The sequence below is a fragment of the Xiphophorus hellerii genome, chromosome 8 (genome assembly GCF_003331165.1).
Source record: "Xiphophorus hellerii strain 12219 chromosome 8, Xiphophorus_hellerii-4.1, whole genome shotgun sequence".
Taxonomy (NCBI): domain Eukaryota; kingdom Metazoa; phylum Chordata; class Actinopteri; order Cyprinodontiformes; family Poeciliidae; genus Xiphophorus; species Xiphophorus hellerii.
Window position 1 is genome coordinate 21,864,325 of NC_045679.1, and position 24,577 is coordinate 21,888,901.

At 40.1% G+C, this 24,577-nt stretch overlaps 1 protein-coding gene across 5 annotated transcripts in view; it reads right to left on the reverse strand.

The window, feature by feature from the left end:
• The window catches only part of dab2ipb (DAB2 interacting protein b), a 178,630-nt gene that overhangs the window by 147,691 nt on the left and 6,362 nt on the right, over positions 1-24,577 (reverse strand). For 3 of the 5 annotated variants that reach the window (XM_032569310.1, XM_032569309.1, XM_032569311.1), the window contains exons 2-3: positions 19,441-19,565; positions 15,380-15,485 (exon numbers count right to left, since the gene is read on the reverse strand). In XM_032569310.1, the coding sequence (XP_032425201.1) occupies positions 15,380-15,485; positions 19,441-19,565 (231 nt within the window). Of the gene's footprint in view, positions 1-11,808; positions 12,098-15,379; positions 15,486-19,440; positions 19,566-24,577 lie in introns of those variants that run through there. The other 2 variants (XM_032569315.1, XM_032569314.1) reach the window with 1 other exon arrangement.

Consider the following 24,577-nt stretch of genomic DNA (forward strand, 5'->3'; position numbering starts at 1 on the left):
CGTCAGAACACCACATCAGCTTTAATAACCTAAGTAACCCTCTATTGTCTTGTGCATTTGATCAAGTTGGGGGGAAAATCTGTTACTGGCACACACACAAAAAAGAGATATTGCCTATAAAACTGATGAAATGTAGTATTATCATTGGAATATATAGGCAGTAGTATAATATCATATTTATTTTGACTCTCAAAGGAACCAGATCAGCATCAGAAGCATAATCCTGATGAGGTTTCTGACTACCAACTGAGTCTCTGACTCTCTGTGGACATACTCTGTGGTATGTCCACTGGGTAACCTGCCACTCAGCCAATGACAGCTGAGAAAAACGTCTTCTTTATGCAGCAGACGGATACAGAAAATGAATAAATTGACTTCGAAATGACTTCAAAATAAGCTTAGAAGACCTTCCTATCTAAAATCCTCTGTGGTGAGCACAGACGTCCACAGGTGTGGAAAGTCTGACCTGTATTTCACAGCACATCAATTTAAGTTAACGCAGGTGGTATAGAAGGACGTTGGCTGGTCTGAATTTCAACAAATAATTCACAACTGAAAACAGAATAAAAAGAGAGGGATTGTAAGATCAGAAGATGAGAAAGACAGAAGAAGAAGCTCAAGTGAGCGATGACTTTGGTATGTGGGCTATAGAGTTACAAAGGGACGACAAAGTGAAGCGCTGCAGTTCACTCCTACTGACAACTCGGACACACCTCTTCTTTTATCTCCTTCTTTGTTTGTCCTCCTTTCTGCCTCCCTAATCCCTCATCCGCTGTCGCTCTGTTTATGTTCCCGAGTCGGTTTCTGTGTGTTTGTGCCGGAGAACGTGTGAAAAGTATGGAGAACGGATGGTGACAACTACATTTTAAGTTGTGCTTGTTTAGTCTATTCATTTGCTGTTTTGTATTTATTTTTTGTTACCTGCTTGTGAAAGGCGGGTTACATGGGAACACAAGCGACAGAGGCAGGAGAATCACGGTAAAACTCGAGAAAACAAAAGTAAATCGAGGCTAATTTGAATCTACAATGAACCCAGCAAACAACATTCAAAAGGTCTCTGCTAGAAGTGAATGTAATGCATAAGGAAATGACCCTCCGGGCCTTGGAATGCTGAATCGGAGAAAAATTATCACATAAAGCAGATCCAACTTAAATCGCAGTGTCTGCCTTACTTTTGCCAGACACACAGAGGGGCACAGGGCAGTGAGGAATACTTACATTTACCATTTTGGAGACAAAGGGAATTGTCTGCGGGGCACTTGGGGGTAAGGTTGCTACCATTCCAGTGACTTTTTGTGGACGGATTCCAACTGGAATTCAAGTAGGGAAACGTCTATAGTAGAGGTGTCCTGCAGGAACTGCAGTCACTCATTATACAAGACGGGTGGAATGAAAGTCTCAAGGACTTCTATCACATTTCATTTCTTTCTCATTTTCCATGTGGTCTCTGACATCCTTTACCATCAGCCAAGTGACAAATTTTCAGCTCTGTGTGAAAGTGTTCATGCCTGTGGAACTTCATCCGCATCTTGTCGCATTGCAACCGCAAACTCGCAAGTTGAATCAGCTTTATTCACCTAGCTTAGTGGTTCCATATTTGCAAATTCACCTATTTACTCATTTGTCTGTGGAATGTTACTCCAAATTATTAGCAGAAAGGTTGCTCTTTCATGGATTTTTTAAGACTTTAAATAAAATGCAGATTGGGAAACAAAAATTCATTGACATGTTTTTGGCTAGCATTTGCAAAGCAGACAACATAGTGAGAACCATTCATTTTCCTAGGGGCTGATTGGCTCTACCACCATGAGTCTAGAATATAGAGATGTTACATCTGTGGCAGTGCTACAATGGCTTCCACTGCCACAGGTGTTTATATAGGGCGACTGTGGTCCTTAGCCTTTGCAAATACAGAGTTTCCACTGTAATTGATGCATCTAAAACCCATTTGTGTTCACTGACTTTAAAAATCTGCCTAAGTTGATGCTTTTATAAATCAAAAGTAGCCTAAACTGGTGGTTCTTTGTAAATATGTGACATGACTTGAATTGGCTACACTGTTTTATCATTGTTTAGCGATGACAGCCTCATTTACCATCAGAAACAACCTTCTTGGTTGAACACAAATATGCCACGTGTAGAATTATTTTAAGAATTTTAATCTGCATTGATTTTGCGTGAGTAACATTTTCCAAAAACTTCTTTTTTTTTCCAAGTATATTTACGTTTGATCCAGGAAGTTGCATTTGTCCGTCAAACTGTTCATATGTTGCCAGGGAAACCTGGTTTTAATATTCAATTTAAAAGCTTCTGTCCAAATACAACTCGTACAACCAACCAAGTTCTTTTCTAAGCAGCACTCCATCTTGCGTTTTATGTTGCAACTTCCACAAAGCCCTAATTTCAGGCTCAGATTACTGTATTTTCCCACCAACTCTGGCAGTGAAATAAATACCAGAGGATTATGGCAGATCTGTGACTGGATAAGCCACACAAACAAGACGGAAGGGTAAACAAAACACTGATTAAAATCTGATTTTCTTCTGGTTCTTGCCTCCTACTTATTAGAATACGATTAGCCACCCTCAGCTTCCTGGTTTTCGCCGCTCAGTGTGAGAAGAGCAAATTAAAGGAAGATTTACAGGGACACGAAAATCACTGCCGCAACACGAACGGTGGCGAACGAGCCCGCTGCTGTGTTGTTCGCCACTGAACGACGTGGACAGAAACCGCTAAATGCACGCACACGTTAGGTTACCATGTAAACATGTTTAGTATCTACAACATCTCCACCAGAAGACCCATGTGGATTCCAGTTTTTAGAGCAAGATATTGTGTTGTAACAGATGCTTCTTTTTTTTTTTACATCTCTTCTGTTTTTGCTTCCCTCCACAGCGGGTCTTCACAGTGACTGACGGTCTCCCATCAGGGAGGCTTTCTAACAAATGGGGCCAAATGGAGCTGTGCCACCGCCGCCGCTGGCCGCAAGACAGCTCCCTGAGGTTACTGCTTAACTCTGCCTCTGCAGCGTTATTTATATCCCCTCCAACCCACCCCACCCCTCACCCCCAGCCCCCCAACCCCCATCACCAGACTAGTTTTAAGTGTTTAATAAACTTTTCACGTGTCGGCAACCAATGTGGATCTTAAACACTTTTCACGTGTCGTCAATAAATAATAAATAAGCAAATCTAAAGTTTACTGATGATACAGTGCTAGTCGCAAAAGATGGCAACCAAAGTAAAGATTTTTTTTTTTTTTTTTTACTTTTTTGAGTGTGTGGTAGCAAGAAAACCTCGTCTGGCCTGGTTTGTCGTCACAGTTATGTGGTATTCTGATGAATACCACATAATAAAATCTGAAAACTTTCCATTGAAACTGACAGAAATTTATAGAAACAGATGGAAATAAATCAGGATTTTTTTTTAAACACTAAACGTTGAAAAACATATATTTCTGGGTAATTTTGACTAAAGCGACCAGATTTCATGAAAGTACACTTGAGTGCATCTGTACTATTTCATGACAACATGAACACAGCACACTGCTTACTTGAAGCCACGCCCCTTTACACGCACTGTGCACTCCTTCATCACTTAAAAGAGAAGATTTCCTGAACCCTAAAATATAGAAATCACTTTTTTAGCCCAGAGCACCAGATTATAGAAGTTGACATCTAAACCCGTAGACGACATGAAGTGAAGTATGCTTTGGAGATATTATTGGGTAAAAATATTTGATATATGGTTTTATTTTGGAACAAACTAGATAGCTGATCGAAAGCTGGATCTTCTCATAATTCAGTAAATTAGAACTGATGAGTCTCATTTGTCAGATCAAGAGTGTCGTTAGAAAATAACCCTTACAGAAATATTAAACATCCTTTTCAACGAAATCACACCTTATTTTCTGTATTGAGGGGATATTAATACATCATTTACCAGGGGTGCTGATTATTGTGACGAGTGTTGAGAAGAACAGCAGAAGTTCAAAAACCAGTTCAGCTATAGCAAAATTTCAAGAATTTGAGAGTCGTCTTGTCATCTCCAACAAACGCTTGAACCTAGGAGCTATATTTGGTCCTAAAAAGCAAATAATATGATAATGTATTATCTTATTTTCTGTTTATGAAAAAGCAAAGATTTATAGGAAAATTTAATGATGCTTAGTCTTAAAGGGTTTGCAGAATACCTTATTTAACTTAGATCTACAAAGTTTGACAAAAAGATTTTTGTGGAAAAAAGGGATCTGGAAGTCAGGGTAGATCTAAATGTTACAAATACTGTTCTATATTTGCCTTCTTAGAGGTAAACCGTACAAAATCCTAAAGGTACAGAGTTGATTGCTTTCCTTTTCTTTCTTGGTTTTCTGTATTCTCAGTTGCAAAAGCAGAATTTGGGCCAATATTTCTTCAAAACTGCTTGCTGTACTTGGCAAAGTGTAATAGATGGCTGTGCCAAATTTGTTTTTGGTCAAATTCACTGGAATTTTGTGGTCTTGTTTATTACAAAAATTTAAATGAAGGCAAAACTACTTTCTTTTTTTTTAAAGAAACTACTTTGCATTACACAACATTTTCAATTTAATGTAACATTTCAATTCGTTTTCATATTCATGGAAATTTGTACAATTCCTGAAATGTGGTCAACTGATGCACTTTCTACGCCTTTGATGAAGATTGTTGATATCCAATGAGGATTCCTTCCTGGTTTTAAAATTTTAGAAAGAAATTAAATATGCGCATTAGAGGTAAGGAATCTATTACGGATATTTACTTCACAGAATCTCGCTTCAAAAAACCCAAACTATCACTTTAAGAAATCCAGTCCCAGCTTTGGTGAAGACGAACATGTGCAGAGACAGAGAGAGCAAAACAGGAATCATTTAATTAATTTTTTTACCAGACTGTAAGAAAGTTACAGCATCATAATTATTAGCCATCTGCTTCTAGGTTCTATTATTCTCTTAAAGTGACTATAATATATTAATTTAGACCACTCAACTTTGGTATGCCAAAACTTTACTCAAACCAGCAGCTTGTAATGTCTCATGTGGGCAAATATACTGCGTTGGGAAAAAAAATAAAGACATGTCATTCCAACTTTAAGTTCCATAAAGCCTTCTAACTCCTCATGAGTGTACACTTTATCAATGATTACACCATTGTCACTCATTTCAGTCAGAAAGACATGGAAGCTGCTCCTCATAGACAAAGTCAAATAAAATGTCACACCGGCACAGTAGGACTCAGACAGTTAATGTTTTCTGGTGGATCTGTGATGTGTCTGTGCTGCTTGCTGGGGAACTAAAACAAAGTCTGATTTTCTTTTCTCTTTTTTTTTTAAACGTCATGCAGCAACGTCATCCGACAATCGTAGCACAGGAACTGAACAGCTATCAAAGAGAAACCCACTATTTCTGATGAAGATGATGGAAGACCAAAGGAACGCAAGAAGCTCATCTGGTTGCTAACATAGCGTCGCCGTTCCCATGACCATCACGACCTTCTGTGCCTCAGCGTGCTCATCTCTCAGCGGCCACCGCAAACAGATAGTTTCAATTTTGCGTGCATAATTCCTTGTGACCGAAGCCGCAAATATCTCCACCCAATCCACTGAAAAAGATTAAAGTACTTGGTGGCAAGATGGTGACCTGATAAACATGCTGATGGGTTTTTTTTTTTCCTGCACCAGGGTAAGGATTAAAACTAATAGTGAAAATCCAGGAACTCGGCTTTCAGCACAAAATTTGTGACAGAAGCTGTGAAGCATCGTGTCCATATTTTTGAAGTAAAGCGATTACGTGCCAGACTCAAAATTCTTCTTGATAAAATTAGATACAACTATGGTTATTGAATCAGTAACAGATGGTTTTTGTAAACCGCTGCCGATTGTAGAAGGACTACGAAAAGATTCATCCCTCTGAAATACTTATTTGAAGATAAAAAGCCGTAATTAGAGCTACATTTGGATTCAACTGCAAAGTTATCACATGAATTCTGTTAAAAAAAATAAAGTCTAGTGATCACTTTTCCCTCCTTTTTCCTTTTACGTCATGAAAATTGCCACCAGCTTTCAGATGGTATTCATTTAAAGCATTTTGCATATCACACAGAGTGCTGCTGCTCATGGAGAATATGTTGCCGTTTCCCCCGGCTGGAATTTACATAAAAATACACAATCATAAGCAGATTTTCCAGTAAGCAATATTTAATATATTGCGGGCAAACTTGATCATCTCAGTAGCGTTACTTTAAGAGTAAATCTTCCGTTGACTGCAGATGCACAAACTCTGCCTCGCACACATTTCACTTGTGCAATAAGTGAAATGTGTCTCACTTAAAAAAAAATATATACAGTATATATATACTGCTCAAAAAAATAAAGGGAACACTTTAAGTGTTAAACACCTGTTTAAGTGTTCCCTTTATTTTTTTGAGCAGTGTATATTGTTCAGGCCTTCTCTTTAACCTTTTAGGGCAAGCCAAGAAAATTAAGTGAAAAATGAAGTTTATACACAAACATGCATGCACATCCTGTAGTTTGAGGCACACGAACGCGGTTGCAACTGGAAAGAGTCTAAACGTATATAATTTTCATTTAGAAAACATCTGTGCAGGCTGTTGCCCTCACACAGAGAGATAGAGAGAGAGAAATGGCTCTTTTTAACTGGGATGAACTGCCCGTAAAGCCTGGTGTAAAATAGATTACAACTTCTACACTGACAGCACGGTTACTAAATATACGCCGAGCGTGCCACCCAAAAGTTTTACCACACGACAACGCAACCAAGAAGAAATCCTTTATCCCGAAAACTGAGTATTCTTTGTGACAAAGCCCCGCAGCAGTCTTGAGCACAAGACCATAGTTTCATGTTGACGACATCTGGGAGTTTTTTTAAAGTGTAGCGAGAAACACTTCAAACAAGAAATTGAAAAAAGGAATTGAAAAAAAAAAAAGAGGAGAAAGGCCCCCTTGTCTCCAATAATAGTGCTTCAAGTATCCCAGCTGGCTTACTTCTCCAGCTGAATAGAATCTTTGACAAGCTAAAATACACAGTCACACCAAATATGTCCACCTGTCTTCTGCTTTGCTACTTCAGCAAGCCTTCCACCTTTCTCATCTAGGACAAAAACAAGAAAAAAAAACCACACACAGGCAGACCTATTTACATGACAATGAGGGCCGCAGTGTGGAACTTTTCTTTTCCCCCCTCCTTGGTCCTTTTTTCTTTCTGAAACATCCTCACATCTCTGCAGGTTTCTGTAAGATGTTCTCACTTTGATTCCAAACAAAAGGAGTTCTGCTTGTTAACAAAAAAATAAAAGAGAGACAAAAAAAAAGAAAGAAATGCATTGTGAGGTTTTCAGCATATCCTGCAGAAAAACAGTTTGGTACCAGAGTTCCCTTTGTAGACTATTCTGATAATTATGGATACTGAAGCTGAAGCTGATGTTACAAACGTATCAGAATCAGTCTGGGACATTTTTTTGACCGGATGTAGGAAAAAACAAAACAAAACTGAAACAGATTATTCAACTATTCTTTTGTTGTAAAAGAATACAACAAAAGAAAGATACTACACAAAAGTGAAAGTCTTTGCGGAAGTACACTGAAGAAGCATTCAAAGCCCTATATGAAATGTTTGCTATCAATGCATATTTATCTCTATCAGCGTTGGAAATCTAGAGATTATGAGATTGGATGTAGAATAAATATTCAATAAAAAAAAACTCCTACATTGATGGGAAAGGGAAATTAAATAAATTCAATTATCATTAGAAATCTTCAAGTTTTGCAATATGATTTTCAGATCAATTTAGATCTGGATTTTAAAGGAAAGAACCCACAAAGCATGATGCTCCCACCGTTGTGTTGCATTTTGGTTAACTGCGTCAGCTCGGTGTTGTCAGGACGACGACACAACGTTCTCCAGTTTTTCAATGTTGTAGATGACTGTGCTCAAATCTCTGGCTTGCACACCCACTTAAATAAAATGTATCTTGTACCTTGATGTAAAAAAGAAAGAAAAAAAACAATCGGTCTTTCTGGCTTTAAAAAGGGATGAAAAAACTACAATGATGCTAAAAACACAAGCTAGAAAGACGTATTATTTTCTGATGGCCAACCACTCCCCCACTTGCCCCTTCTGACATTCAGTCGTAAGTTTAAGACTCTTACAGTGACTTCGCATTTTTTTTAACAATTAAAATTCAAAAGGACAACACAAGCAACTCCTGTTTCAACCGCTGGAAATGTGGCCGTTTCACGTCTCTTCAGAATCCCTGGTCTTCCACCACTGTATTCTGTATCCCTGGCTGAAACCGTGAGTTTAATATAAAGTCCTCAAAAGATGCCTTGACGAAATGCTCACATGGTTTCCTATGTAATTTTTATGTGTCACACTTGAAAATACAGCTTCTCTGTACGGCCTCTCTTCACTTTCTTTCAAATCTTCCCTGGCAGACAAGCTCTACTTTGTGACATTTCATAGGATGAATCATAGTAAAGAAAAATCACGCATAAAGTTCACCAGGGTTCTATTCTCAGGCAGCTTGGTAAAAGCAATTGCTCCCTGGAAGTTTTAGATTTGACCCATTCATCAACATTCGCCCGTGACGTGTGCGAAGCACCAGTTTGACATGATGAAACTTACCGGGGCTAGCCTGCGCTGTAAACAACTGCCCTCCGACGCGAAGAGAGAAGTGCCGACCCAAACAAAACGTCAACTCAATATTTGGAAGCGTTGCCAACACGGACTGAAAGGCTTCGCCGACTTCCTCTGCTGCCACTGAAAACCTACAGGCGGACTGTAATTCTAAAACAGCGCCGAAAAGTGACGTCGTCGTTCACAACCTGTTCTGTTCGCTGATTGGCCCGGTTCAAATTCAACCGGAGAAATCCACTTCAGTGGAAGAAAGCTCAGACGTGGCAGTGAAGGGAGATGAGAATCAAGCGGAATTGCATTGGATGGCAATGGCCCGGGCTAATTCTCAGGTCGCCCATCTGGACGCTCACACTAGTTCAGATTTCAGAGCACCATGTGAATCAACATTTCCAAAAAGGTTTCCAAGTGACTACACTGGCAATGATCGAGTGGTATACGAAGCATTTTAAGTTCCTAAATAAGTCTTAATTGTCAGATATAAACCGTCAACACCCTTCAATATATCAAGGACTCGGTGTTCTCGCAAAGTAAGCCGAAAGTAAGGGGAGGTAGCATTTAGATTTTAGGTTCCTCAGCTTTAACTAGCTCCATAAAACTTGGATGTGCAGAAGCTCTTTGCCCCCTTTTTAAGTCGGCCATATATGTGGAACAAATTTTTTTTTATCAGTTTTCATTATCAGTTCCATGTAATTTGTTAAAAATGCGCATTTTGATGAAATACTCCATGTTGCCTTACGTATTAACGAGGGAATTTTAAAAAACCTCTCCAATGCATTTCCTTTCAAAATCAAACCGCATTCAGCAAATACTGCAGCTCACAGCATCTGGTAAGACGAAGAAGAAGAAGAAGCGCCTTGACGGTAGATTGGAGGACTGAAGTCCAGACATGTTACCCACCCAATTTGACCAATGCAAAAATGGAAAAACACTTTGCAGCATCGATTCTCTGTGTTTTTAAAAAGGAGAGGCAGTAAACATGCTGCCCGCTAACACAAGTTACCAGCATCAAATCCTAACTCATGTTTTAATCTATGTTCTATTTTCAGTACTTTGTTTGAGAAAACTTCTGAATTAGCTTGGTAATGCAGTTTCTTTTCTTCTTCTTTTTTTTTTTTGAAAGTACTATTAAGTGACAAAAGATGCCCAGCATCAGCACAATCTTCTGACAGAAGCAGGAAATGGATGCAGTCACAGTTCGTTGCTAAAACAGTCAGCTAAATTCATCTACTTTGCATGGAGGGTGGGGGGGAAATGTGCAAGGCAATACGTAATATAAGACAACAAAATGCACACGGAAAGATAAATCCAGGATTGTTTGTTGCGAACAGCAGCAGTGGTGCGAGAAAGTGTGAGAGAGAGAGAGAGAGAGAGCGAAAATTGATACCCGTTTGAGAAACGGTGAACCCGGAGGACGTGATCGAATGATATCAAATTATGGCCAAGCCATCTCCATTTAGATTACCTTGTTAAAGTATTCATGCCCCATTGACTTTTTTTAAATACATTTTATCTTTTTGATGCAAAAAATAAATTAATACATTTCATTTTAAAATGAAAGGAAAATTAAATCGTTTAGAAATTTTTTGCTTTAGTTTCTAGATATATTTAGGTAAACAACCCACAGCTCCAAAACTTTCTAGAGACTGAAGCAATCGCTCGATCTTTTCTTTCTTCAGAACAATTAAAGCTCAGAGTGAATGGAAAGCGTTTTTTGTTTTTTTTTGCGTCCTAACTGGATTTAGTCTCGACTTTTAACAAGATCACTCTGACGTGACTCTTGACGATCATTTCCACTGGCTGTATGATTAGAATCATTGTCCCGTTTTCTGCCAGGTTTGCTCCAAGTTGACCTCTGTCCACATTCCGACTGTCCCGGATGAAGTGTGCCATCCCCGCAGCATGATGCAGCCACCACCACATTCTCCCTGCCCAGCTTGTCAGTTTCTTTGTGCAGATCTATTACATTAACTCCAAAATCCCATGTCCAAATGATAGAAATTAGATGCGTGTCATTTTCTTTCAGGGATCCTTGATGCATACAGGTGTGGAAAAGTGGGTTATCTGACTTTGACTGTTTGGAGAAGTCTCTTATCTCAAAGGACGGATAAAAACCCTGTTATTCTGCAGCTATCCCACCTCCCTCTTTTCTCTGGGACTTCTTCTCTGCCATGGCAGACGGCCCAGCACATAAAACAATGTGGCTTAGACGCTGGCAGAGAGAAACTATGGCCTCCTGGAAATATGCTCTCTGTTGACTCATTCTCTAAACTGCATTCTTCATCAGCAGCACAGCAGAGTCCTTCCCGTCGGCCATGAAGGCAAAACATCTTTTCTGGTCCAGTTAATAAGTGTCTTTTTGCTTCTTCTTCTTCTTCTTTTTTCTTTCTGCGTTTTAACTGTCAAGTTTAAGCGCCAACATTCAGAGCGGTGGAAGACGAGAGGGGGAATAAGAGCGACCGGCTAACAGCGCAGTCCAGATCCCCCTCGATTTATTTGTGTACATAACTCTCTCGCTCTCTTTCTCCGTCTTTCTATCTCTCCTCCCCACTTTATCCAAATCCCACTTTTCATTCTTTCGTGCTGCTCTTGGGTTTTTCTCGAAGCACACAAACACCCCACGTACTTCTGACGCCGTGGTGACCGCGAACCTACGGATTCGCACGACCGCCAAATTATCGTGCCGCGTTGGAGCAGGAATCCCACACCCACGGCCCTCGCATATGCTAATTATTCTGGTCAAAAGAGGAGAGGAGCGCTTCCAGTGTTTTTACGAGGCTCATGCCGGGAACGGATCGAGCGCAATCAGAACCCAGAGAGCTCCTAATCCCACACGCACTTTTCTCACACTTCTGCACTTTCTAGCTGCAAAAGCGAAACGGAGTAGACGACTGCTGAAGTTGAGTACTTCCACTGTGATTTCATCGTATTGTCATGTAACCCCCCTTTTAACCTCTTCACCCCCCCCCCTGCTCTAAAGTCCTATTCATGATGACCACAGAGGGCCAAGGCAACAGCCTGGCAATAAAAATAGGCTAACTGGAAAAACACGTGACCCAACTAACTAACTCTCATGCTTAAAAACTTTTTATTTCTCTGTTCTCCCTTTCAAGTGTTCTCATCTTCTCTTTTCTCCTTTCTTACCATTCGGTGCTTCTTGATTGGTGCTCGTGTCAGGCTCCATGGTGAACTCGCAGGGTGACGATGAGCGCTCAGATCAACACTCCCACATCCTGACTAAGACACAAACACACACAAAAAAAAGAAACTCTCGCCAACTGATCTTCAACCGATACAGGTAGGATGATGTATCGTCCTTCCGCTGCCGACTTTAGTCCTGTTGCGGTTTTCCAATAAGAGCTACTGGCACTGGTCTGGGCCCCCGCCGCCTGCCAGCTCAGCTCGGCTCCAGCTTCTGCTGCTGTGTTACATCTGTCTGACTGAGCCCCTCTGTGGAGAGCAAGGCAGCGAGAGCATAGCAGAGCCTGGAACAGGAGGGAGGAGACTGAGGGGCAGTTTCCACATGGAGCAAGAGAAATCTGGGTGGAGGGAATTGCGGCTGCGCTAAATGTCGCCTCTCCGATCAGACTTTTCCACTTTCTTTTTGAATAACAGGGAGATTTTAGTGTAGTTTCCGTAACCCTTAAAGAGGCGGTATCGTGTAAAATTGAATTTGAGCTTTACATCATGGCATCAGAAACATTCCTTTGATTCTTTCATGCATGTTTAAGAGATCTTTTAATCTCCCGTGGCAACCGTTCAGCTGTGCGAAACGCCTGGGTGGACCTAGCCCCGCCTTTGAGACACAGCTCCTCCTTGGAGTTGCGTTTTCCAGGCCTCCGACTCACACAGCAGCGCTGCCCCACTCAGCTCCTTCAGACTAGCCAGCAGCAATTAGCAAACACCTGGTGGAACTGTGCATCTGCTGAGCTCGTTATAGGAGCTACTTCTCAGTGCAAAGCTGGTGAAAACTTTATCAAGGAGCGATGTGATCACTTTCTGAAGGCGGAGTTTCAGAAAGAGCAGGAGTTTTTAAAGAGACAGTGGCCCAATTTCAATGTGTAAAATTACAAAATCACATTTCTTTTAAATTATACTTGATATATAGAGCATTTTTTTACAACTGAGGGTAACAGTTACTTGATTGTGCTATGAAATGGCACTATGTGCTTGGCAAAATACGTCATATTGCTCCTTTAAGGACCACCGGAAGTGCAGTTAGCAGTTTACTACAATCCTCGTGGGAAACAAAACAAACATGTGGATGAAGCCAAAATTGGGTTTTCTTAAGGAGCACTTCTCTTGAAGTTGTAGGTTCATTCAAATCTGAGGACTCAGATGGCCATGGGGAAAGAGAACACCATATTCTTTCGTAATATGTTTTGCTAATTTCAAACGTTCTTTGTCCTTGATGGATTTATTGGTGTATTCTGCATCTTGCGGTCTGATGTCATGGTGAACTTGTTTTGACGGTAGGAACTTGACATGTTGGGAGCTGTTTTAATTATTCCTCCAGTCATAAACTCTATTTTAAATGGTGATTTCAAATTATTTCAGAACATTTTTAATATGTTACCAGACTCGTGACCTGCAATAATCTTCTTTCTGAAGATCTTTGGGTCTACGGTGCTCCATTCAACTTTTCACATCAGGAGCAAACCTGACTACATGTCTGAAATTCAAACTGAGCAACAATTATTCAAAACGCTGAGTAACAATGTTTTATTAACATCCACTTCCTATTTTCCTAAGCAGAAATTTAGTTGTTTTAAGTAACATTTCAGACAAAAAGTGAGCCTTTTACAGGTTTATTGCATATTTACATTATATGAATTTTTGAGTAGTATTAAAATTTATATCCAATCATTAAAAAACAAACTAACTTAAAAAAAAACATGCTAGTATAGTTTGATTGTAGCTACAGGTTTTTCACTGGTGCATCACTCAATACTCAAAATCAAATTCAATGACAACATTTTCAGGGACTTTTCAAATTTTCAAAACAGCATAAGTTTAAATGCTATTCTTTATTATGGTACTGGTAAAATTAAGCTGGCGCGTACATTTTCACATCCTTGCATGCCACCCTTTTTCAGAGCTAATAGTCATTTTGCGCTCTGGGGGAAGGATTACAAGCAGGAATTAAAGACACATAAGAGGCAGCATTTGGGCTGCAAGATGAAATCCTTTAAAAGCATATCTCTGTTTAATCCTTTATAAATCACGGCAGCTCGACGCAAATTAAAAACCGGGAAAGAGGTGCAACGTGTGACCAATAAAACAAGTTGTAGCAACTACTTAGCGCTCTGCTATTTTCATAAAATGAATGCGTGTTCCCATCAAAACCGTGACGAGTTCAAAAGAACGGAGGCGACAGGTGAGATCAAACGAGATGAAAGCGCGCTCTAATTTGTTTGAAACCTCTTCATGGGCGTGTAGTTTTCCTTCCTTACGCTGCTCGTTTTGAACGGAAAGCCTGAGCAGGTGGGACGCACGCCGACTAAATTACAAATATTGTTTGTGGTTTTGCAGGGTGAAGAACCGGAACACACAAACGCACGCGCACGCATGAAACGCGTGCTTGCAGTTGAGATGCTTGAGACAGACGAGTAATATATGCAGTTAAGCCCCAAAATAGTCATACCCCCGGGCAGATTTAGGTTTAAACGAATCTTAATTTTCTAAAAGGTATAAAAGCTGTGAGAGATCATTGCAAAAACACAAAATCATACCAAGTATTTATATATATATACAGTATATATATATGGTTATCCAAGTAAGATGACATGCAAACTACAACAGAAATTACACCTTTTCCTTCCACTCAACTTTAAACAAACCAGCTTTTTTTTTTTTTACATGTATTTACTTTCAAATTACTTCACTTCCAAAATGTCTAATATTAATTAAGAGTTTGTGTATCGAGTCACACAGACACAAAACCTTAGCCCCATTTTAAAACCATGATGTGTGCTTCTTGTCCTTTACGAGCCACAAGCGTAAAGGTGCTGCTCCATCCAATATTTGTCCAGAAATCAGCTGACTGTGTAATTTAACAAGTTAGCTATATAGCGGCCGAGATACGGAGAACAAAAAAAAAAACGAGATAGAAATTCAAACAGGCCATAAACTTGCATCCTTGTTTTCTTGCCCAGAAGTCTGAGATGTGACTCAAATAAGAAAAAATAAATAAACACCTGATTACCAAAACACCTCGATAGGTTGCATGCCAATTAGCACCACCTTCTTTCCAGATCTGACTTTATGTGTTGATTGTCAACCCTGAGCTTTAATTAAGATTCTCTATTTGGATCAAGTTTATACACTTAGGCCTAAAGACTGGATGCCAACGAAAAAACTTTTACATCTATTTTTGAGTGTTGAAGTGTGATGAGTGCAGAGCAACAGTGCAAAGCAGCAAGCTCTCCATCTAGTGGACAAGTGGTAGAAACAAAACACGACACAAATCCCCTCGTTGAGCTGGGCAGCAAAACCTTCCTTTTTCCCTGGAGGGACGTTCACCTCACCGACTCCACTCGGCTCAAGTCTGACTCAAATGCGTGAAAACTTCCGATTTCAGTGAATCAAACATCTTTGCTGACAGTCGCAGATGAAATTGCCTGTGAAGCCAGTGAAATTCTGTCCAAAAAAAAAAAAAGAAAGGAAAAAAACTTGAGAGCTCGGCGTTAGCAGCGGGGAGCTTTGGGCTGCTTACCGCTCTCTGTGGAAAGCTGGCTGTGGAACTGTGGAAACTGAGTTTCCACTGGAACGCTGATGGTGCGTCGCAGGAGATGGGCCCTGGCTGACGCAATGCGCCTCCCCTGCAAAAAAAAAACAACAACAACAAACAAACAAGAAAAAAAAACATGATCAGTCATCTTAAGTCAGATAAACCAATGTCACAAAATTGTCAGAAGTACCACCAAAGACAACAAGTCCTACATTGCACAAACAACAGTTACTAAGGGTCTTATCGTTGTTGCTGTGGTGATTCTGACCACTGTGTTGGACGCCGTATTGGGTCGACGCCTCACAATGGCTGTTGTAACTGTGATGAATGAGTGTCTGTTGTTCTGAGCAGAGCAGACACTAGCAGCGCATCAATCTGTGTCAGACTTTTCTCTTCCCGTAGCTCGCATTGAAGATGATTGAAAACACAAAAGGGAAAAGAAAAGGGCTGTGATGAAACAACGGCCCGGTGTCCTTCTCTGGTGGCGATAATGGCTTATCTAACGCGCTCACACCTCTAGGCTCACCGCGGCGCCCTGTCCGCCTCGTTTTCTCACATCCTCCGAAACGACTGTCGGGTCATCATCATCTCCGTCTGATCCTCTCTGCGACTCTCTTTATGCATTGGGAGACTAAAGGTGCCTGTGTTGTTTCTCCGAAGTTTCTTTACTTGGATGTCTAAATGACCTACAACTCACAGAAGCAGACCGTGGCATCACCAGTTTTGCACATCTAGGGAAAAAAAAAACCCTCAGCTCTAGGTCCGTCTTATTGAATGGAGAGAATCTGTGAACGTTCGTTTTCAAAGCGTGTTCAGGGTTGAGGCTACGTTCGCACAGCAGGTCTCGATGCTCAATTCTGACTTTTTTTTTTTTTTTTGCTACCAATTTTTTCATGCTGCCAATTAAACCCGACAGCAGTGAGACTTCCGTGTGACCCACATGCGCGGAAGAAGAGTAATAATAGATTTGTGGATCAATTTAAAAGTTTATCCAACAGTATCGTCACAAGATCATAGCAACTTTAAGGAAGCTAATCGAAAGTAAGCAACGGCCTTTTGTGGAGTATTGACTGCAATTTTTGAAAAGAAAATTGCAGTCAATACTGTTTGGATGTGCAGTCAGAGCTAGGAGTGGTTTGCACTTCAGCGACAGACTTCTTTCATAAATTTCTCATTGTAATTTTTAGCCATTGTTTACATCCTGATTTACCTCAACTGGCCTTTTCTTCTGGTGCGGTGTTCTGATGCATGTCTGGCATCAATGACAGAAAAGCCGGATAAAGTTGCGACATGACCGTTCAGACCGGGGGACGCTTTGAAAACAATCGGATGCGTATCCGACATGTGGAAGTGGCACAGACTGGATTTTGTTGGGGGTTAAAAAGAAGAATTGGGATGTTTAGGCTGGAAAACGTTGGATGTACATCAAATCAAATTTCATTTCTAGAGCACACTTCAGCAACAAGGCATTTCAAAGTGCTTCACGTCATAAAAACACAAAGTCATAGAACACGCAAGTCAACAATTGTAACATTACACGTCTTGTACGGGCAAGAAAACGAGCGTGTTTGGGTCTAACTTACTGTACATATTGTGTAAACATAGCCTTAGCATGTTAGCTTTCTGCCATTTGTAACGTTTCACATGTAGTTCTCTTTAGTTTTGGTCTCCTGAGAGCAGAGAACCTTCCACGTCTACATGACTTGTGGGAACCTTTAAACTGAACTTATGTGGGTTTTCTTTTAACAATGCCGTTTTTTTCCTGGAAGATTTGCGGTGTGCACCACTAACAGTTTAACAGGCTAGCTGACTCTCCTTGCTTGCCTTATTAGTTCAGGTGGGCGTCCATTGTTTTTAGGTTGTTGTTTTTTTTTTGTTCGCAGTTGTGCCGCACTGTTTCAGTTTTTGGAAGATGGATTCAAAGGCACTCCATGAGACGTTCAAACTCTGGGATATTGTTTTTTATAACCTCATTCTGCTTTAACTCCTCCACAACTTTCTCCCATGACCTTTCCTGCCGTGTGCGTTGGTCTTTTTTTTTTTTTTTTTGCTGCTGTTTGTTCCCCGATGTTCTCTAAAAAAAACAAAAAAAAAACAAGAAAACCTCTTAAGTCTTCACAAAAGGTCTCCATTTCTAGTGAAATTAAATTGCACACAGGAGGATTTTTATCTACTCATTAGGTGACTTCTGTGGGAGGTTCACTGGAGTTCATTTAAGGTAGTATCTGAATAGGAATGCACAATTTTTAGATATTTAGGAGGAAAAAAAATAGAAATTCAAGCTTCATTTTCTTTTAGATTTCTTGGGGCGTAGGAGTGGGGATGAACTTTAAGCAAACCTTAACTTTGCGTAGGGTTCTAATATGAATAAAAGATCAAAAGGAGATAAATAACCCTTACAAGGACCTGTACGAACTACAAAGGTCAGTGATCTTTACGGCTATATGAGCACCAGATATTTGGAATTTGCGGCTTTTCTTTATTATAATGAGATTTTTATAGTCCATTATTCATCCTCTAATCCATTATTCATTTTTTTTTTACACTTGGTGACAGAGTAATAATTTATCTGAAGTGTTAGAGCACTCTACGTTCCCAGGCTTGAAATATTGAAGGAGGGGGGAAAAAAGAAAAAGAAAACAACATATCAGATACTGTACGGTGGCATTCGTCATTAGAGATAAATTGATTCTGATTCATAATTGAGAAGGTGGAACGATTCCAGGCCATAAGCGGAGAAGATGAAAACGTCTCCAGATTAATTAAAGAAAGGAGAGGAGCGAATGAGAATTTCAGGACAGTGAACGACAAAGAACGAGACATCAGAGGGTCGTGAAACATCGCAGCGATGTGAAACCAAAACCAGAGCAGATTGATCTGGCAAACCAAACTGAAATAAAATAATGTAAAATAATGCGCACACTCACACCGATATTTACCAACAATGAACCTCTGGTTGAATTAAAAATGTTAGTTTTAATCACAATTTGACAATGATCCCTTTGTGTTCTGCTACTTATAGATAAATACACAATAATGTCGGTGCTGTTGGGAGATAACTCCTTTTTGTTCCAACTACAGTTTTAGAACAATTTTATCTGATTAAGACAGATGGCTTTCCTTGTTTTTAGCCATCCGATGAAGTTTCAAATAGCTGATTTCGTGTTTCATGTAAGTTTGGGACAGGAGCAGCGACTTTCTTCCACCCAGCTGCCTGTTGCTACACACATCGCAACTCTGTGGTTCAGAAAATACTCAGATCTCTTCAATAATTTCTCTGGCATCTCCTTTAAAAGGCTAATAGTGTTAAAACTACAAAAGCCTTGACACTGGTAGCTGGCCCAAACTTGCTACCAACAACCAAGAAATACAACAGAACGGAAACTAGAGGCAGATTGTACGCAAGATAAGAGACCAAATGGAGCCGTTAAACCGTGGGGATAATTTTATCACTTTTGCATTAAAGAAAAAAAAAGAAACAAATGCAAGACATGATTTGGCATAATAATTTACGTTTCATTTAGCGAGTGCTCAAAGTTGTTTCTTTTTAGGATATCAGCCATTTTGTTTGGTTCCCTTAAAAAAAACTAACAAAAAAAACAAAACAAAACAAAGAAGCAGGAACTACACACAGATTTTCACAATCCAACTGTCCTTGGGGGGGAAAAAACTGCTTGCTCTGAAACTTTTCAGATTTTTGAAAGGATCTTTCTGACGGACAAACTCATAATAACTTGATGAAAAGTGAAACAGTATTATGAACATATATTTAAAAAACTTATTTGCTATAGAAAGTCCTTTCCAGACCACACTTGGACTTCAACACAAAACCTTTTAATACTGTGGAGCATCAACTTATTTTTCTTTCCCCCCCCCCACAAGTACTGAGATTTTTTTAATCATAACTCTCATTGAGATTCTGGGTCTGCGTCCTAACTTAATTTCAAAGTGGAGCAGGATGAAAGTGCTATTGTGCAGGAGTACATCAGATTCACCCAGAAAAAGAAGACACAAAGACGACACAACAGATGAGAAGCTGCTCTCACCGCCTCCAGTTCGTCGAGAAGCAGCATCTGACGGTCGGCTACCGCAGAGCACTTCGGGTTCCACGAAGTTCTCTCTTCGTACGAATGTCCGCGTGACATCCGCTGCTGCGGCGGGCGCCGCACATCTGAACCGGAGGAGAGAGAGAGGAAAAGAGATGTAACAACAAAGAATAACAGCATCTGTGAAGAGCAAGGAGAGAAACAAAGAAAGAAAAGAACGCAGCCAAGATTTCTGCATGTTCATAAAACAGGAGTTGAGATTCTAAATGTCCAGATTTTCTTTAGTTGTATTTTTTTCAGCTCCTTTGCTTAAATAAAGGGAAGTATCCCCTTTATTGATGATATTTTAATTGATTATGTGTCACTTTCACTAAAAATATTAGTCTGTTTGATGAGTATGGCGTCTTAAAAATAGATATCACGTTCTACATTTTGCATTTTTTTCTCCAACACAAAATGCAAATTCTTGCAATTTTTTTTTTGCTGGTTCCATAATAGTGATGTGCAGAAGCCAAAATATAAGGAAGCAGCAGGAAAATAAAAAAGAAATAAAAGTTCTCTTGAAAACTAAGAAGTAACGGACAAGAGAGGATGGTGGTGTAACGGGGCGGTTTGACGAAGAACCGACCGGATGAAAGATATTGATGCAAAGAGAGTTGATTACTGAACAAGGATCAGGTTGTAGATTAGAAACTGAGTGCAGCTTTGAGGGAAGGCAAATAACTGCAGCTGTACTGAGGAAATGGGAGAAATGGCTGGTAGAACATGTAGGGAACATGGGAAAACAAAAACAGAAAAGTAAATATATCAGACAAGAGCCAACAGGAGAAATTGTCACCAAAAAAAAAAAAAAAAGGATTGAAGAGGACACCAAAGCAGTAAAAACCCAAGCAGGATAGAAAATATGAGCTTTTAAAATCAAACAAAATACACTAGAACCACAGCTACAGAGCTGAATAAAAATACATAACACCAAAGCGCAATGAGGAATCTTAAACCAAAACAAACGACTAAACTGACTATGAAAAGCCAAATTAATCTGATGACAGTAACCTAGAACTAGAGCTGGTAGCTGCTTATTCTGGGCTCCATTTACCTCTGAAACTGGGATCTGGCAATGACAACAAAGCAAACTGTAAAGCAGTTCCGAGTTTGAACATCTGTTGGATTTACTAATTGATAAACACAACAAACGGGCTATTTATTATTAGCAATAACAGTCTCGGCTACCGTGCTGAGAAAGTAGCATTTGCCCCAGTAAGGATTTAGTCTCTTTTTGCTTCTTTGCAGCCGTTGGCACCGACAGCAGCGAATCTTTTGCGTCACTGTGGAAGAAATTGGATCCACTCTTTATTTCAGCCACAATGCAAGTGTTTTTTTTGTTCATGGTTCACAGTTTGTTACAAGAGATACTTGTGACAAATTATGATTTGTTCCCAAATCTGTATTAAATTTTTTTTAAAAAACCTCAACATTGTTTTCACATAGCAACCTATTCAAGAGCATAACCAGAGTTATGCACGGATGTGGTATCTTGTAATCCATGTCTGTAAAAACTGCTAATAGGAATACTCCTCAGTTTTTCTTATGAAACCAGCAGAGCAGTTCTGAATTTTTCTTCCCTCTGGCTACTGTTATCCATGAGCTACTTACTATACAGCGCTCCTGTTACTGTCGCTCTCACACTTCTTCACATTTCCTAAAGGAAAAATAAATAATCCAGGTTCCAGTCAGGCAAACGTATAAATACACATAATCCAAAATTGAGGACCAAAAACGAGCACCAAAATAGAACCGTTGTCTGTGTGATGTACAAAGCATTTATACAGACATGCATCAGCCATTTTCTTTTTGGCTGTCCAAATTATCATACCACCTAATTGGAGATAAATGCATTTTAATGAATGCAACCAGACCAATCAGTGTGAATATTTGATTTTCCTGGTCAAAAAACCTACATCTCTCTTTGGTAAAAGGTACTTCCATCTTTTGACTACAATATCTCAGAGATCCAATTCACACCTTCAGTGTCATGTAGATGTCAGTTATGAAAGATGTAACTTTTCTTATTCATTTGGATCTGAATGCAGGCGAAGGAAAAGCCTGAAAGGAACCTGTAACACAGATCCGAGGTTAATAACAAAAGAAAACAAAACATTTACCAAGAAGCACTTGAAACTAAATTTAGGACTTTTCTAGTTGCTGTTCTTTCTAATTTTCTGGCCAAGTCTCTACGTAAGTCTCTACCGAATAAATCGGTTTAAAAAATGTTTAACATAATTAATAGTCCATAACACATCTTGGCTGCATTAGGTGTAATTGTTGCTTGCTTGTTTCAAATAAGACCAATTAAATTTTCTTTCTAACCTTTTACCACAGTAAAAGTAAAATAAAATCTACCGTAGCAGTTTCTGCTAAGTTATTAAGATCTGACATCTAAACAGATGCATATTTTCCCAAACCATCTGTTAATGTCTAATCACCCTGTCACCTCCTCCTCTATTTCTTAACAGTGTTGACAGAAAATTGGATTGATTGCTTTCCTCTTCTTCCTGTACCTTTTCAGTTTTCACATAGTTAGTTACAGATAACAAAATAAAGAAAGCACAGAAGTCTGATTAGAGAAATGAAATCAACTCGTGTGCAGTACGTTATACGATGCGTAGGAGGCAAACAAGTATATTTAACTTACTGCAGTAAATGAAGATGAGCACATACGCGTAGAGAGGCATCGTGGGGTCAAATAACACCCCTGCCGGGTGTTTATGATAACAATGCTTGTTGTTGGATTTTGTTTGCATAAAAGTCAAACCAAGATCCTCAAAATGCATGGTGTTGATCTAAAACAGCCACACTACGTGGGCTGTCAATAAATCCATCCATCCATTTTCTGTTCACCCTTTGTCCCTATTGGGGTCGGGAGGTGCTGGTGCCTATCTCCCGCTACGTTCCTGGCGAGAGGCGGGGTCACCCTGGACAGGTCGCCAGTCTGTCGCAGGGCAACACAGAGACAGACAGGACAAACAGCCATGCACACACACACTCACACCTAGGGAGAATTTAGAGAGATCAATTAACCTTACAGTCATGTTTTTTAGACTGTGGGAGGAAGCCGGAGTACCCGGAGAGAACCCACTCATGCACAGGGAGAACATGTAAACTCCATGCAGAAAGACCCCGGCCGGGAATCGAACCCAGGACCTTCTTGCTGCAAGGCAACAGTGCTACCAACTGCGCCACTGTGCAGCTGTCAATAAATCCAACAAGTGAAATCTATACAATTTAAATCCACTTTCCATATCATCTATGGAAAGTGGGTTATGTTTGAAATCTTACAAAAAGTAATAGTAAAAATCAGAAGTTTGGCTCTATTTGCTTTTTCTGTGGCGTTTTCTAAGGATGTCCGTCTTTATTTTTGTCCGCATTTGTTCTAAAAGTAATTACCCCAACAACTGCGTTTGTTGAGAGATTTGCACCAATGTGATTCAAGATTTAGAGCTCATTAAATGTACATGAAGTCTGACTTTGCAGACTTTGTTGTTTTATTGAAGGAAATCAAATTAAAATTGCGAAGCAAAGCTCCGTCAAGTCAGCGGACTTCCATCATTCGCTTAATCTCTTTCTTGTTTATCTCTCTCGTTCTCATAATCCTAGAGCTTTAGGTTTAGCTGATACTCTATAGCGTAATTTCATCAACACGGGGATTATGAACCTGTCTCCACAGAAGCTTGGTGAAAAGAAAAAGAGCAGCACGGCTTTTTCAAAACACGACTTCAAGCTGACCTGCGAGAAACCCGTCGTGTGCGTTCGTGCATTAATTTGACGTAGAATGACATGGTGGTGATGGGTTTTACACATCTGTGAATAAAACCTAATTTAAGAAAAGATGTAACCTTTAGGATTTCTCAGCGCTTAAATTATTTATTTGAATCTGCCCCTGCTGTAGCTGTCAGCTGTACGGGCCACCGTTCTTACGCGTACTGCCCATTTGTCTGAGGAATACATTACTGTTATATTATGCTGAAGAAATGGCGGCAGAATTTATGTGTGGCATGCTATGCCGCTATGTTTTCATGTATTGCTTCAGATTTATTTAAGCTGTAAATAAATATAGGGCTGCGATGGCAGGCATAACGAGCCAATTAAAGCAAGCGCTAAAGAGGTGATTGATTTTTGAACGAAAGTACCATCTCAGCGGAAAAGGCTGCGTTTATTAATCAGGAGAAACGAGGGGCGTCCTTTGAACTAGGATTCATAAACACGGGTGGCTCTGGAGACACAACGAGCTCTGTGGCGTCGTTTCGAGGTTACAGTAGGGGATGCACTCTGTGAGCCCCACGGAGAGGAGATCAATGCCATGACTGAGTGTGTGACCATCTAAAGCTTCGACACCCTCCCCCCACCAAAACGGTGAGATGCCTCCCCAATAATCCATAAATCACCAGACAAGGAATTACTGAGGTAAACAAAAGCAACTTAAAGTCAGGAGCAGAGATGGAAAGGAGGAGCGAGTCCCAATAGAACAATACAGGAACAGAATCAGGTCAAACAGACCTTGGCCATCCGCCTTTTATTTGTCACACCATCAGCTCAGGAGATGATGGTGATCCCTTCACGTCCTTTTCTAGCCCGTCTCTAGGAGATGAGATGCAGCTGGCATCTTGATTGAACGGAAACAAGGAAGCAGACCCAGATCCCGTTAGCCCCGGATGGACGAGCCATTTGGGAATCTGGAGGACATCCCAACCCAGGAGAAGGTTCCGGTGCTGTGGAAGACTTCCTCCCTAAGAAAACTCACCCATACTAATTGCAGATGAGTTGCTCTGACGTTAAACATAAAGAAGGTTCTAGAGAGTCGTCCTCTTGTTCCACTTGAGTGAGGACAGAAACCCAAAGAAGGGAACTCTACTCCCACCATAGTGTTTTACTCTGCGCAGTGTATTTGCAGAAATGCTGCAAATGTATGTGATGATGCTTATACTGTTGTCCGGTGTATCAGAGGTTGACATGATGCGGAGCACAAAGAGTTAGAGCAGCTCTAGAGTCTACTGATTAGAAATATTGTCTTGTAATAATTGTTTGCCTCTCCAGTGTTGCCTATTGGAGGGGAAAATCCCAATGTGGTTTGATGGACCAA